Below are 17,619 nucleotides of genomic sequence, written 5' to 3' on the forward strand. Positions count from 1 at the left end.
TTTGGCCAAAAAGTTCAATCTTGGTCTTTTTTGAGACCGAGTATATGGTTTTGCAAAGTTTAGCCGAGCTTTGATGTTTTTTTTGGTCAGAAAAGGTTTCGCTCAAAGCTCAGACATGGAGAATATGGGAGATAGCTGTCACATGTACTTGCCAGAAAGAGCTGAAACTCTTTTAATTTTGCTGGCAGCCTCCCTGACCAGTTTTCTCTTTGTCCTCTCATCAGTTTTGGAGAGAAAATGTTCTTGATATTGTCACTGTTGTTTCATACTTTCTCCACTTGTTGATGACTGTTGTCATTGTGCTGATATAGATATACTATGGTATACCTAATGGCTTGGAAAGTTTGTTGTAACTTGCAACCAAGATGATGTCAGAAAAATCTTTCAAGAACAGCTGAGATTTATTTGGTGTTAATCAGTCACTTCAGGTGACAGGCGTGTACTATTACACATGAGCTTGATTATACATTCTTTCAGTGGAATTGCGTAGGTTATTATTACATATTAAAGGTGCAAAAGTTCTGATTTTATTTTTCTTTCTTTCTTTCTTTACATGACAAAACCTTTGTTTTAACAAAGGTGTGTATACATTTTACAACCACTGTACACGATTGTAAGTTGTGCTAATTTTTTATTTTTTTAAAAGCTATTAAAATTATGACAATATAAAAAATGTTTTGGTGAGTGTAATGTAATACATTTCTCATAATATAAAGATGATTACATTATGATCAAGATTTTATTACATTGAGAAAATTATTACATTATGAACATTTTATTACAATTATTATGTAGCCTAATATTTATTATGTGCAGTTTTTACATTATGCGTTGCTATAGGGTCAAAGTAGACGTTTGAAGACCATGGCATTATGCAAATGTGATACCGTGTTACATATGCAGGCCAGTCTATCGTTAGTCTATTCTTTCTTCTGGGAGACAATAACTTTAATTGTCGTGCACTTTCGACTTTACAACTTTGCAGACCGTTTACATTCACAGACAGCTATATTACTGCATGAAATATTCGAAAAAAGCATAATAGAGGCACTTTAAAGAGACATCACAATAAACATTTAAGTTTCAAAGTTGTTTTTATTTATATTACGTAAAGATTGACCAACAAAATGTTTTAACATTTTAATAACATTGTAATTAATGATAGATACTGTACCTGTAGATATATATATGATGTTTGTTATTTATGTATAATTTTAACAAATCTTTAAAGTAACTTTGAATCTCTTTCAAAATACAAGTGTACATTTATGTGATCATTTCTTCTATCAGTAAATAATGTTATCATAGGATAATTAAAACACAATAAAAAAGTAGGCTTTTATGTGTCCAACATACCTAACACCAGGGGCGTCACTAGGCCCTTTTTAGTTAATAAATATAGTTTTGTATTAAGTAATAATGAATCAGGAGGAGTGTACATACATATATTAGAGTAAGAGTAGAGTAAAGGGATTTGTGATTTTCTTTGAAGTACTTGATTTATAGAAGTGGCAAATTGATAATTCATGTTGTTATTTTTAATAAATAGAAATAAATATAGAACAGATTAATCATATTGCCAATAGACAGTTACATTAATACACGTTTAGCTGGTTAGTTAAATGATTTGAAATTAAATAGATTTTCACGGGGTGACTTGATGAATAACCAACCGTATTGTTGATTACAAAGGCTAAAAAGCTTAAAAAATAAAATAATTTATATTTCATTGTAGATGGACTTAGTTACCTAGCTTTCCTGGTAGCTTTGTCTGAGAAAATGATTCATAAATCAACCTATCAGTTGACCCTATGTTTACTTTCTTCACTGACAGACAAAAATGAAAAGCCTATATCAGTCAAAGCTCAGCTTTAGGAGGGGAAAAGACAGAGCAAGAGAAAAACAAAGAGAAAAAGAGTGTGATGCTGATGAGGTGAGAAAAAAAAACAGCTGACCGCACATGGTTTTAAAGCTATATTGTCATCCCATTTTTTTGGCCTTCAAAACATCTTAAAATGCACATATGTAGATCAGAGAAATCAAAATTTTCTCGGGGGAGCATGCCCCCGAACCCCCCTAAATACCTCACATTCGGGACCTCAGTGATTATAAAACCATGCCATATGCATGTTACTGGATGAATAAATGAAACTACTTAATAATGAGCATTAGACCATAAACTAACTTTTTTTTTTTTTTTTTTTACATCATACCCTCATTGGAGGCTGAGCCCCCCTAAAATGAAAATCCTAGAATCGCCCCTGCCTAACACCATGTAAATGTCAAACACACATGGGTTTCTTATATGTTTGTGAATAGAAAGAATCAGAGAAAGAAAGAAGCCAATGGAAATAAGATTTTTTTTTTTTTGTGGAAAACATGCCAACGTTACTACATATCCATATACTACTCTAAAGCATGGTTAGCCCTCAGGTCTCTCTCAGGTCTCTCTCGGGTCTCATCAGATCAGATACAAGCAGATACTGAGAAGGCAAATTGCTGCTGTAAGTCATAACAAGAAAAGAGAGAGTTATTTGAACTGTATGCATTGAGAAAAGAACATAAATGTTATTGTTGAATAAATTGTGATTAACACAACATTGGAGAACTTTTGAGAAATGTATTTACCACGACTCAGAAAGCTGAGTGAGATGCTGGCATTTGATTTAGCTGTGGTCCTAGCTATGGTGCCAGCTGTAGTGCCAGCTGTGGTGTTAGCTGTGGTGCCAGCTGTAGTGCCAGCTGTGATGTTAGCTGTGGTGTTAGCTGTGGTGCTTACAACATTAGTAGAATTGACATTAGCTAGATTAACCAGAACAGAGGACTGAAGTACACTTGTTGGTGCTCCCAGCTCAGTTCCTTTAAAAGAAATAGCAAAATGGTAGTATAATCAGCTCAGGGTTTATGCATTACAGTTGCATCCAAAAGTCTGAGGCCACTACTAAAAATGCTACTATTTTGCATTTTTCATATTTATTATACATTTTCCCCACTACAATTTATATTATATAAACAATTTGAGTTGAATAGTTGAATCAAAAGGTAATAGAAAAAAAAAATCATATTTCATAATTTTGAGTATTTGGTATGCCCACCTTTTCCTTTAATTATAGGGACACTTAAGCTGACATAGACTCTTTAAACAAAACATAATGATCCATGCAAAAAAAAAAAAAAAAAAAAGTTTGCATGGTCATGTTAAATTTGCTGTGAAAAGTGACCTAGGAATACTGCAAAGTCTACAATATTGAACTAATTTTAATGGATTGTTTTACCAAAATAAGTAAATGTTATTTTTAAAGCACACGTAGTGTTCCAGGGCATAAAACAACATTACAGGTTTTGTAAGCAATTAGATAATGAATTCTAAAATGGACAGGGAGCAAATCAACCAAGTCCAGAACTGAAGTAATGTGATTCCTTTTTTTTTTAGTACCAGTCTACAGTCTTGCAGCTGCATTCTGAACTATCTGTTACATCTGTCAGCTGCGGGTGCCATCATGTACCAGCAGATGGCAGCCTCGTCCCTCACTGTTTCCATAGAATCTGTTATTCCCTGACTTCATTTCCCAGAACCCTCTGCTCATTATTAGTTTATCTGTTTCAGCTGTGTCTTGTTTCAATTGATCATTACCCCTGTCTATTTATATGCCCTTGCCTTGCCTTTGTTGTGGAGTCTTGTTTGGTTTTGGTTGGCGGTCTCTGTAAGCATTTCGAGCAGTTCTTGTGCTCCTTAAGTTTATCTTTGCCTGAGTCTTGGAATCCTTGTTCCTTTCTTGCATTTCATGGATTGCATGTGTGTTTGGACTGATTACATGTGCTTGACCCTCTGCCTGGTATGGATTTTGGATTATACTTGTTTGGATTATACTTGTGATTATATTGCGTTGGGATTCTCACTCTCTCTGTGCTGTCTTACCACAACCACCAAATCATAACAATCTGCAAGTGTGTTGAGGACTGGGGATGTGGGGAAGACCTAAATAATTGCAATGGTCTGCTCCTGATGTAATATAAGCATGGAACCTTCTGCAAATCATGAAGTCAAATTATTTGAGTTTGAAAATAACTCTCAACTGGTAGAAACTATTTTTGTTTCTACCTAAATCATCTAAAATGGTTTCAATCAAGTCAGAGATAATGAATCAAATATAACACCCAGATTTGTTGCATATGGCCTAACTGGCTAATGAGACAGTTTTTAGACTTGGAACAACCAAAGAAGATTTATTCATCTATGTGATTACTGAAAATGATTTTTCAATGCCAAATTTTCAATGTCTTTGACATTTGGACCCCACTGTATTTGAATTACAGATTATTATTTTTTTTAGTGAAATGTATTACTTTCAGCATTAGCTACATATCCTATAACAACCTGTAATGTAACAAACTCACCATTGTTTGATCCCTTCAAGATGTCAATGAACATGAGAATTTTGTTGAAATTTGTGCCATTGACACTGCTTAGGAAGGATGTGACGTTTATATCAATGGGGATGGTGAAAACACACTGAATCAAGCTTGACTGTATTGAACCCTGGGAATTGTTTACATAAAGCTGGGGAAAAAAAGATATTGATTCATAACATCAAAATCTAATTATTTGATAAAGTACACAAGCAATATGCTCAAATATTATCCTTACTAAATCTGTGATCCTCAGTGTATTGTTGTAGAGGATTGCAGCTTGAAAGTCAAAACTGCCATTATTATTGCCACAGACAAAGATGACATGACGGTCCTGCAAAAAGAAGGAGAATAAAAGAAAAAGATGGGGGAGTGTTGTTATGAGAAGGAGAAAATGGACGTAGCACCAAGCAGACTACTGGCCTTTGGCCAGATCCGGAACAATGCATGAAATGGCAACATTTATGTTAATTTTTACATGGTCCCTTTTCAAATAAATAAAAATAAAATATCTAAACCTCAAATAGTGTCACGGTGTGGTTACAACAAAGATGAGGAAGGATCTAAATTCAACAGTAAAACTTTAATAAACCATTTAAAATAACAAACACTAGATTTAACAACACGCAGGAACAGAACAACCACTGAAAACAAACATATGCTGCGTCTCAATTCATCCTACTTATACTACTCCCTAAAAGTATGTACACTTTTTGTGAAGAAAAAGTAGATACTTTAGTAGACAAGCTTTGGGACAAACTATCACATCATAAAATAGCATCTTTAACAGATGCTCTCTGTCGGTTATGATTGATAGACCTGTCAATCATCTTGTCAAAGATAAAATTCTCCACATTTAATATAATTTCCTACCGTATCGGAGAGAAATGCAGAAGCACGTTGATCTGCCAGTCACGGGTCTTTAATGCGGAGACTCTCCTCATATTTATGCATACCATTGCATTTAAAAGTTAATGGTCAAACGGATCTTTATACAAGTAAACGTTGTTGCAGGTGAAATATAACACGGATGACATTACATAAATATTTTTATCAGCTTAAATGTTGATTATTGGCCACTCAAACCCCATTATCTAAACCTCTCTACCGTCGGTCGTGCATATCCGCCATGTTTTGTTGTTTTCTGAACTTTTTACTCATGTTTGTAGTTCTGAACTGGATCCTCCTCCAAAGCGCAATGGGTTGTGGACAATATTAGCTGTTATAGTGAGCACGGATCCACCCTTCGAAAATCGACCAGAAATGGTAGACCATCCGGGGACTTCTGAAATACTCTTTTCAACATACTATGCTTTGGGACACACTTATTTTGTTCTCATATACTGTTTAGGATGGATAGTATGGACATTGAGATGCAGGGTTACTATTAGATGTAAGAACGGACAAGGAACTAAATTAAACAGGGAATAAATGAGTAAGTTAACAAGGGGCAGGTGGACACAACTGGTTGCTATGGTAACAAACAACTAGAAAACTAGGCCACACTAGGGCTACGTCTACATTAATCCGGATACATTTGAAAACGGTGTTTTCGTTTCAAAACGCTTTCCGTCCACACTAGCATTTTCTGTATTTAAAATGTACATTTTTGCAGGACTGCGATATGAGGAGTGTACAAAGTAACATTATCTTCAGCAACGGTGTGAAAGTGAATAGCACATAGCAGGCACAATAGCGGTATAAACATACATATCAGATCAATGTGTCACATGACTTAATGTGTCATTCTTTTTTAAATACCTCTGTTTACAGTCAATGTGAAAACCGTTTTTTTAAATTTATCTACTTGGGAAAGCATTTTCAAAAAGCTCAGTTTTTTTCAGGACGGGGTGTCAGTGTGGACAGAAGGCCAAAACGGAGAGAAAAAGATGCGTTTTAAAAACAAAACCGTATTAGTGTGGACAGTGCTTAGGGGCCGTTTACACGACACCTTTTTCAAATAAAAACTTGGATTTTATGCGTTTTGGCCGTTCATTTACACGACAACAGCGTTTTGGCGGGCTAAAATCGCAAACTTTTGAAAACGGGTTTCAAGTACAAGCTTTTGAAATTGAAAATGATAGGTGACGTATTACGTTTACTGTATAGGCATGAGCGTTTGGCGCGAGTGCTCTGTGAAAGAATCCATCTGTGCGAAGACGCATAGTTTTTCTTTACAAAGTGACATCAACTACTGGCCTGGCCAGATCTGTGTGAAAGGGGATCGTTTTGATAACGTTGTCATCTGTACAAAAAAAAAGTGCTCGTTTTTAGTAGCCTACATCGTTGTCATGCAAACGTACCCTAAGGAAGGAGGGAAATAAACAGGAACTGGGAACATCTAAAACTAAAGCAAAACAGAACCTAACCCTGACATAAACCTCTGAATGCAGTCAGATTTACTTTATAGACATTGTTTGTGTATCTGTCACTGTGTGTTTAATTTGTGTTTAATCAAGTCCATAATGGACCTTATTTCAAGCAATATGTGAGTAGTTCTGGTTCATTACAGTATTTTGCTGTTTAACACACTATCGGTCAAAAGTTTGAAATATTATTTATTTATTTATTATGCTAACCAAGGCTGTATTATTTGATCATAAATACAGTAAAAGCAGCAATATTGTAAAATATTATTACAATTTAAAATAACTGTTTTTTGTTTAAATATATATTTTAAATTGTAATTTATTCCTGTGATGGCAAAGCTGAATTTTGAACAGCCATTACTTCAAACTTTAGTGTCACATTATGCTTCAGAAATAATTCTAATATGTAAATGTATTGCTTTATTATTATTATTATTATTGATGCTCAATTATTAATCATTCTTATCAAGAATGTTGAAAAAAATGTTTTGCTGTCTTTTGTGAGGTCACATTCAGACACTTGACTTGACCTGACCGGGAAGGGCTATGTTTGGTTCACTCAGTTTTGTCGTGGCTACAAGTTTTTTGTTGTGGCCACAAGTTTAATGTGTAAACAAATCTACGTGACATGGGATTTTCAGAAATGGATATTTGGAATTTATGTATACTTATTATTATCATTCTTATCAAAACATATTACATGTTTATTATTATACTTAGTATAATATATAGCCTTTTGATGACTAGCCGGAATGAAATGAAATGAAATATTATAGCATACTATTGTTAAATTCCTTTAAAGTGAAGTTAATTCATTTATTGCCCCTACTGGTGCAGGCCTGGAGAAATAATCATAGAATCAAAGCTTTACTGGCATGATTGTCAGGCATTTACTGTATTTATTTGTATATGTATGTTCTTTAACAATTTTTTAATGCTGTCACATGCATGTCTACATTGTCTATATTGTGTGGAATATAATATAAAATATTATAAATTAATATAATATAGCCATGTCTTCATGCTGCACTGTCTTTATGCCATGTCTGTATTCATGCTGCACTGTCTTCATGCATGTCTTAATTATAAATAAAAAGTCAGTTTAGTAAAAATATCCCTTTATTATTATCCCATTTTGCTATGGTCACACAGGTTTGTTTATGTATTAAACTTGTGGCCATGAGAAAATATGCTGTTCCCTCAACATGGGATCTTGAGGCCACGACAAATCACCTGTAGGAGAAAAACAAAACAAAAAACAAGTCCCACAAATCCGTAGCCACGTTTTTCCAATCCGTCCCCTCAGATTCTTTAATTGTTACCTCGGTTTAACAAATCGCGTCCACTGATTAATAAACCATACCCGCGAATTTCCAATCCGTGAGCTCAGATTTGTAAACCGTACCTTTCGGTATTTCAATCCGTACCCACAAATTCATAATCCATGCACACGCTTTCACAATCCGTTTCCACAGTTTTGCAAACTGTACTCAAGGATTTGTGGCCAATAATTTATTAAGAATTATGTGCGTCATAATCTTATTGTCCATCTATTTATTTGTGATATTCTAAATACTCTCACTTTTTATAGACATGGGTTGGTGTACTTTCAATACAAAATACTTTTTACCAGCACATTTACTAGGCTACAAAATACATCAAGCATTTCCATGACAACTTAAGTCGGCCAAGGAGCAAAAGCCTTCATTCATTCTTCAAAACCATAGTATTTATTATTAACAATAATCATTATTATTATTAATAATCATTAGCGCCGACCCCGTAGGTGTTCGGCCATTTCCAGAAATTTACATTGAGAGCCAAATGCATCGCTTCATCGGCATGGAGAGAGCCTTGAAAAATAATTCCTTAAAATTAGACATGCCACATTAATCAGTCAGGTCAGAAGCGGACACTGAGCGGATTCCTGAACCGACATGAAAGCAACAGAGCCAGCAGGAGAAGGAAAAAACTTCCAGACTCCTCCCACTCTCCGACTACAATCCCCACGATCGATCCCAACCTGCCGCCTTGGCGGGACCCGAGCCATGATGTGTAGACCCTCGACTCTCATTCCTCAAGAGATCGTACAAATACTAGATTCATATCACTTGTGAGAGAATCAAACAAGAACAGAGCTTCTTACTGCAAGTTTATCATAATGAGTTCAGCTCCCTCGGGAGTCAAACATTCTCCAACAGAGTAGTATGTTGCACATACAAACAAGTGGCTCTTGAAGACAAAAAGAAAAGAAAAGCTGATAACATGTATTACAGGTGCCCCTTATACTCTGCATGAGATGTCATGGACTGCCGTCTGCCAATGATTTATTGACGTGTGTTTAGACGTTCTTCAGACACCAGTCACGCTGATGGCATCTCTATAGCATCAACACATGACGCAGCGCTGAAGTTCCTCTTCAAAAGGGAACTAACTTAGACTTACCAGTTTCCACAAATATATTAAGCAGCAAAAACTGTTCTCAACATTGATAATAATAATAAATGTTTCTTGAGCACCAAATCAGCTTTCAATTTTATGACTTTTGGTCCACAGAGGCATTGAAGTGTGTGTGTTGTAAAATATCAAGCATCGCGTTAGTTCAGGCAGGCCACGTCAGCCAAGCCCGCATCAGCTGTTAGCCAGCTGTTCATGACGTGGTCCAATCCAGTGTTGACATCTATCACAGCGGCACACATAAATCTCACACTCCTTCAGCATTCCCACATAGCTTGCTGCTCTCCCGCTCTGTCCACGCATAGCTGCATGGACAGGCGTGGGAGTTTTGCCCAGAACAGATCCATACCGCCAACACTAACTGTATGCTATATTATCGCAATAATCTATTATTGTGTCTATTACAATCTATTTATTCATACTTGGCGAAGTGGTCCTGACTGAAATGCTTTGTATACCTGAGAGATTTTAGATGCCACTCCAGCTGCTAAAGCGATGTATCCAGCAGAGTTGCCACTGAGCTCAACAGTGAGGCTGGTGTTAGTTAAGATAGCTGAGGTGAAGAAACACTGGGAGCTAGCCGACGGATCACATCCTTTAGGGTTGTCCAAGCACAGTTTGGTTTTTCCACACTCATTGCGGGTGATATTGGACTATGAATAAGAAAAATCAGAAAAAATATATACATATTAGTGATGCCTTTGTCAACATCAACAGCCTAAACTGCTTTCATAACAATCACATCTTGATTCTAAACAAATGACCTATTTGTCTGTCATTGTTTAATAATGGTTCTTTGAACCAAATAATTGTGGAAAGAAGTAAATAGTATTCTTACAGTCAAAGTTGTTGGTGTTGATTGCTTGATTGGGTTGACTGAAGTTGAAGCCTCAATGAAAGACACTGCACAGCCTATCACGCAAACCACTAAAAACATCCGCTTACTCTCCATGTCTGTGGAAAAGATTATATATGCATTAAATAAAATGAATCTGAATTAGAATGATACATCTGATATCATACATATTTATGGAATTAACAATTTATGGATTACAATTAAGATAAAATATTTTATAATTAAACTATATGTTGTCTATAATAAATACTATTCTGCAAACAAGCATGTGTTTCTCAACAATTAATTGTTCAAATAACAAATGGATAATTGTTCAATAATAGAAGGGTTTGATTTAAAATAAACATAGTTTTAGGGTTCTGAAAAATGTCAATTAAAGAAACATTATAAAGCAAAAGATTAGATTTTAGCATAAATTTAGTTTCTTCCACTGAAGCACGATCTTGCACAAACCTGTGGTATTCATGCCAAATTCAATGAAATTATAATCGTGTACACTTTCTGTTCAATATAGCAAATAATTATTCTGATAATTAAATTTGTTATGAAAACTATATTTATTTAAATAAATAATAATTTATATATATATATATATATATATATATATATATATATATAAACATTTAACAACATTTATTTTTCATAACAAATTAAATTATCAGAATAATTATTTGATATATATAATTATTATTTTTTATTTATTTCAATAAATATAGTTTTCATAACAAATTTAATAATATAAATAAATATAATAATAAATAAATAAATATATATATAATTATAAATATATGCCCTGGTTTCACAGACAGGGCTAAGATTAATCCAGGATAAGGCTTTAGTGCATTTAGGACATTTAAGTAGCTTTTATAAACTTGCCTTAGACAAAAAAAAATATATATATTGGTGTGAGACAAAACAATGTTACTGACATATTTTAAGATATGTCCGTGCAAGTTGTTTTCAGTTAAAACAGCTCAAACATGCAGTTTAGTCTGGAACTAGGCTTAAGCCTTGTCTTTCGGGGGTATGTGTATTAGTATATTAAACTGCAAAACATAAAAATGCAATTTACTATACACTATAACTACACTGTAAAAATTATTTAAAAAAATAAATAAATAATATATATATATATATATATATATATATATATATATATATATATATATATATATATATATATATATACACACTGTAAAAAGTGAATAGTTGGATCAACTTAAAAAAATTACTTCAGTTGGTAACACCTAAAGAAATTAAGTTTTCTCAACTTAAATTATCACGTTTTATCATGAAAAATGTGATAATTTAAGTTGAGAAAACTTAATTTCTTTAGGTGTTACCAATTGAAGTATTTTTTTTAAGTTGATTCAACTATTCACTTTTTACAGTGTATATATATATTATTAGTAAAGTAAACTTAATTTAGTGTTTCAATTTATTTATCCAATGCATTTCTATTTACAAAATCAAAAAAGTTATCTCAACTCAAGTAAAATTCAAAAAAGCACACCAAAAAAAAAAAGATGAGTGTTTTTTTTTTTTTTTTACAGTGGTCTAAGACTTTTGAATGTATTAACTTCAATAATTGGCATGGATTAAATAAACATCAAAATACTGATGAAAATTAAATAAATTACACAAACCTTAATCAAAATCAAACTTTGCATAAGATATGCTTCTTTTACTTCTTCTACCTGTAGATGTCTTCACCAGTAGATACGTTGATCCTCAATCCCTTGGAAAATGAGTAATGAATTTCTTTGTGTATACATTTTAAATAGAAGTCAAAGCCCACATAACCGGATTGGAAATGAGCACACCCCATTGAATGAAAGTGAAAGTGACATGTTAAGGTCAAGTATGGCCATACTCGGAATTTGCCCTCTGCAATTTCGCCAGCAGCCATATCAGACTGTAGCCCAAGACTGGTTGCCCACTGAAGCTAAGCAGGGTTGAGCCTGGTTAGTACCTGGATGGGAGACCTCCATGGGAAAGGCCCATGACCCCTCCAAGTCCCTATCCTGGGTCCTGATCACCTTGGAAAAAAACAAAGTAACAGATCAGCAGGAGAGAGGGGAGGGGCCAAATGGAAAGAGAGACCAATGTTTTCACAATTCAGGATATCAATACTAAGTCTTGTTTACCTCTGAAATGGTTTACTGTTCTTTTTTATGTTTTTGTGAATAAGACCATGAAGACTAGAATCTCTGACTTGAATGTTTTAAGTATAATATGTCTGTCACGTAATGTAACAAACATAATGCTTCAATTAAAACAATAAAAAACAAGTAATGTAACAAATGTGTTCGCTCATATCTGTTTGAAGTATGAATGGATGCACTTTACAAATAAACTTGAGACTGTTAGTTACAATGTTTGCAAGATCACTGAAAAAATATATTAGGCTACTTGAACAAAGTGTAATTTGCTCATATCTGAGATATTATTCACTCTATAGGCCCTATTCGCCCTGTAGGGAGCATGTAAAGTGTACACATAAAAGGACCTTAATGGAATTTTAGAAAAAGACTTTATCTTTACCTTACTGGTAAGTAATTCAGCCTCTTATACTCAATACAGTTTCATGTGACAGTCTTTACCTTTATCAAGTGGACAAATGGGGAAACAGCAGTGAGAGGAATCATATACAGTGAGGAAAATAAGTATTTGAACACCCTGCTATTTTGCAAGTTCTCCCACTTGGAAATCATGGAGGGGTCTGAAATTGTCATCGTAGGTGCATGCCCACTGTGAGAGACATAATCTAAAAAAAATAATCCAGAAATCACAATATATGATTTTTTTAACTATTTATTTGTATGATACAGCTTTGTAAAGTCATTCTTCTTCATTATTTGTTGCAACTGAGTTTCTATACAGTATGTTGTTCCATTCTACTGTCTGTATATTTAAACATGTAACTTAATAAATAACTTTGCCTGCTTTAAAGGCTTTGAGAATCTTTCCTTTTATCACTGATTATGTTGAAAGCTAAAGTGATTATAACTTTCGTTATCTAAACGTTCAGGTTAAATCCTACGTTTTCCTATCAGTTCTAAGAAAGACTTTTACCTTTAAAGAATAAGAGGTTAAAGAATAACAACAACTTTAATGGAGTCAGATTTATTATATTGGAGTCAGATAAATATTTTAATTATACACGTCATCCTTCAACTGCCTTTTGTTCCGATTATTGGTTCAAAATAGCAGCGTAAGCTTCCAGCCTTACAGGACCATGAAGCTGCATGTGCCGAGTCAGGTTGGACTTCACAGAGAAACTACTGCCACATACACTGCACTTGTGTCCCTCCAAATCCATGCTTTTTATCTGTTGTAATAAAACAGAAACAGATTCAGATTAGTTTCTTCTTTTCAAACTGTACAGGGGACTAAACACTGGAAGACCAGGAGATGCAAAACATGTACACAAGTAACAGTACTGCTATTACTATTACTTAAAGTAGAAGTAAAAAGGTATTTTGTAAAATAATAATAATTAAAAAAAATACTACACAAGTACTGAGTAATCTTTATGGATGTTATCTGATTTACCTTTTAATGTGATATTTCATATGATTAGCTGAAAGTTCAAAAGTTAATGGTTTTATAATTTTAGACTATATTTTTGCTTGCCTTGTGTTTTCAGTGTTTTAACATGTTATTGACTGTTAATGGCTTATCAGTTACTATGAGACAAAATAGTTTAGATTATTGGAGATAACCGGACAAAACAGGCCTAAACTATTTAAATGTACAGTATGTAGTCAGTCAATTCCAACAGGACAAACTGGCAAGTGACAGTAGTGTTACTAGCCATAAGTAAAATCTACCTGTATTTGGATAGTAGGTTAGTCCTAATGTCCAGCCTTGATTGTGTTTGGGTATTTCCAAAGTATTTACTTTTTAGTAAAACATTACAAAGACTATCAAGAATTATTGATATGACTCACTTGACCCGGCCAGTCAAAGCAATGGGGCCATCTGATTGGTGGGTTGAGGAAGCAGCCTGCTCAACAGAGCTCAGTGATTGGTGGATTGAGCTGCTCAACTTGCTCAACGGCGCTCAATGATTGGTCAATGATTGGTCAGTATAGGGACTTAGAGGAGAGTGCGCCTGGGAATACCAGGTTCCTGCTGAAAGAGGTGTTAGTGAGGCCAGTAGAGGGCGCTCACCCTGTGGTCTGTGTGGGTCCTAACGCCCCAGTATAGTGATGGGGACACTATACTGTCAAAGAGCACCGTCCTTCGGATGAGACGTTAAACCGAGGTCCTGACTCTCTGTGGTCATTCCCAGGATGTCCTTTGGAAATAGAGTAGGGGTTAACCCCGGCATCCTGGCCAAATTTGCTCATTGGCCTCTGTCCATCATGGCCTCCTAATCATCCCCATATATATAGTGATTGGCTTCATCACTGTCTCCTCTCCACCAATAAGCTGGTGTGTGGTGGGCATTCTGGCGCAATATGGCTGCCATCGCATCATCCAGGTGGATGCTGCCCATTGGTGGTGGTTGAGGAGATTCCACCTTCCATATGTAAAAGCGATTTGAGTACCTAGAAAAGCGATATATAAATGTAACGCATTATTATTATTATTATTATTATTATTAACTATGTGCACACACATAAGGCTACACAGCAAGCTTTGTTTTCTTTGTTTGTTTACACTGTATTGCCCCCCTTAGAGGAAACTAGTTCTGCAGCAGAAAGGTACAAGACATACAGACAATACATAATACACAAACAATTTATAAAACACATCACATGCAGTCACGTGATGCTCTCATTCTAATTGTGACGTTTTCGCAGAGCTCCCGTGACCATCATGTTATTTTCTCACTTTTACATTAAACTGTGTGGCTGTTTTCCTTTAATTTTCATCATCCAACTCGTAAACATGGCAGGGTCAGGTCCCGCGGCTTCTCAACAAGAAACTAGAAGGGGCCGCATGACAACAAAAGGCCAACCGCCTGCTAATCAGGGTAACAAAGATGGTGGCTCCTCAGCTGAACAGTCCAGTCTGGTACAGGCTTGACTGATAATTTAAGCGCCTTCCTGGACGAGAAATTCGCTCGTTTCGAGTCGACGTTGGACACAATTACAACCCGATTAGAGGATAACATGAAAGTGTATCACGGAGGCGTAGAGTTGTGTTTCCCAGATCAAGGACAAAGTGGCGGAACTTCACAACAAGATAGCGGCATTGGAAAAAACTGTACAGTCCTTCTCGGAGAGAGCAGAGGACGCCGAAAATCGCAGCCGGCGGGACAATATTCGTATCATTGATCTGAAGGAGGGCGCGGAGGGTCGCCAACCTGTTAAGTTTTTTCAAACCTTGCTCCCCGAGCTGCTGGAGATTGACACAGATAGTTAAACTCCGTCTTTCGGTGTAAAGTGGCTGCTTTTTTTTACGTCCTCCACACTTTTGTTTTCAAGCTTGGTTGGGGGGAGGGATGTGCTTATCATGCAAGGTTTGTAATCTTTTTTGATAACGGGGCAGGGATGTTTTGGTTTTGTTTGGTGTGCTGTTTTGTTTATTATTATGACCATTCTTCGTGCTGTTTTAACACCCCAGAGCTCTTTCATACCTGGATTTTGGTTTTATCAAGACTATTTCAATGTTATGGTAACATTTGTCTACGAGAAAATTAGTGATCTTAAATTAATTAGCCTCAATGTGAATGGCATTAACAATGTTGTCAAAAGGCAAAAACTTCTCTCTTTTTTTCAGAAGGAGAAATGTCAGATTGTGTTGCTTCAAGAAACCCATCTCCGTGACATAGATCACATGAGCCTGCGTAGAAACTGGGTTGGTAGCAGTAGCAGGGGAGTTGCAATTCTTCTTCATAAAAATCTCTCCTTTAAATTAGAAAAATCGATTACAGATAATGAAGGTCGCTATGTACTTCTTTCGGATTTTTTATATGGGGAACATGTGCTGATCGGCTGCATTTACGCGCCCACGGCATATAAGCCTCAATTTTTTTCCAAATTACTTGCTGACATCTCTTCATTTTCATGCTCTCTCATACTCTTGGGAGGGGATTTTAACTGCGTACTGAACCCATCCATAGACCAGTCTCCTCCAAGAGGTACCAAACCAAGGAAAAGTCTTATACTTTTAGAATTTTGCAAGGCTCTGGAACTGTTTGATGTTTGGAGGTCAGTTCATATGAGGGGGAAAGATCATACTTTTTTTCTCCCAGCCTCACCAAACGTTTCCGCGTATAGATCTATTCTTGTCATCACAAAGGATATTGGACAGAACGATGGATTGCTCCACTGGAATTTGGACTTCGGAGATAGATTTCAAAGTGTCACCCTCCAGAGGCTTATCCCAGCAGTTTAATGCAGCCCGTTCTGCTTTAGACTTGTTATTAACTAGGAAGGCAGAATCATCTATTTTCTTTGCCCAACAAAGACTTTATGAATCAGGGAATAAACCAGGCCGTCTTCTTGCGCAGTTGGCAAGGGGGAGGGCAGAGACCAATGTAATTTCATCTTTAAAGGATAACTCTGGGGCTAATAGATTTGAAAACAAATACATTAATAAAATTATGAAAGAATTTTATCAAAATCTTTATTCTTTCTAGTATCTGTTTGATGCTAGGAGGTATCTGTTTGAGGCTTTGCAGAGATTTGGTATAGATGGTGACTTTCTGAAATGGATTCAAACTATCTACCATTCCCCTACGTCCTGTGTTATTATTAACGGCTTATGGTCAGATCCCTTCCCACTTGCTAGGGGAATCAGACAGGGTTGCTCTTGTTCGCGCTGGCTCTGGAACCTCTAGCGGTGGCTATCAGACAGCATAGAGGTATAAGGGGTATTTCAATGATGGTTGCAGAGCACAAAATAGCATTGTATGCAGAATGACATTCTGTTGTTTTTATCATCACCCAAATTATCTATACCAACAATGCTGTCTTTATTTGATGAGTTTGGTTTAATCTCAGGGTACAAAATTAACTTTAGTAAATCGGAAACCGGATATTAGGCAATTTTAATACTGAATCTTTGATTAACTTCTAAATGGTCTAAATCCGGATTTGTTTACCTTGGGATTAATGTGTCAACTGACCTGAATAAATTATGGAAACTTAATTGTGCCCCGATTATTCATACTGTAAAAAAAGATTTAAACCGCTGACAAGCTCTTCCTCTTTCGCTGCTCGGTAGGATAAGTTTAATCAAAATGAATATATTTTTCCTCGATTATTGTACCCTCTTCAGATGCTGCCCTTATGGTTAAGCAGGAAAGTTTCTGCAGAGCTGGAAAGTGCTTTTTCTAGATTTGCATGGAATAGCAGGAAGCCTAGACAAAAGATTAAATCTTTGCAGTTGCTAGTTGAACTGGGTGGTTTAGCTATGCCCAATATTTTATATTATAATTGGGCTTGCCATGCCAGACTCATTTGGGAGTGGTACAGGTCTTACTGTGTACTAGTGTGGATTCCTGTGCTTGTTTCCCATTCTCTATTTGGAGCCTATTTGCTTGCATGCCCCTACAAGTGTGTTGATATA

General features: G+C 35.6%; 1 protein-coding gene across 3 annotated transcripts; it reads right to left on the reverse strand.

The window, feature by feature from the left end:
- Positions 1-557: 557 nt before the first annotated feature.
- LOC311067041 (putative ferric-chelate reductase 1) lies at positions 558-11,925 on the reverse strand. 3 transcript variants are annotated; one of them, XM_084088591.1, is made up of 7 exons: positions 11,739-11,925; positions 10,075-10,190; positions 9,695-9,889; positions 4,649-4,744; positions 4,399-4,561; positions 2,629-2,859; positions 558-2,502 (listed from the first exon to the last, which is right to left on the reverse strand). In XM_084088591.1, the coding sequence occupies exons 2-7, from the start codon at positions 10,186-10,188 to the stop codon at positions 2,462-2,464; spliced, it is 840 nt and encodes a 279-aa protein (XP_083944717.1). In that variant the 5' UTR covers positions 10,189-10,190; positions 11,739-11,925; the 3' UTR covers positions 558-2,461. The 3 variants fall into 3 exon arrangements, with proteins under 3 accessions (XP_083944717.1, XP_083944718.1, XP_083944719.1); XM_084088592.1 differs by having other exon boundaries at positions 11,790-11,844; XM_084088593.1 differs by having other exon boundaries at positions 11,781-11,844.
- Positions 11,926-17,619: the final 5,694 nt, after the last annotated feature.

This window comes from Abramis brama (assembly GCF_963993115.1).
Source record: "Abramis brama genome assembly, chromosome: 17".
Classification (NCBI taxonomy): Eukaryota; Metazoa; Chordata; class Actinopteri; order Cypriniformes; family Leuciscidae; genus Abramis; species Abramis brama.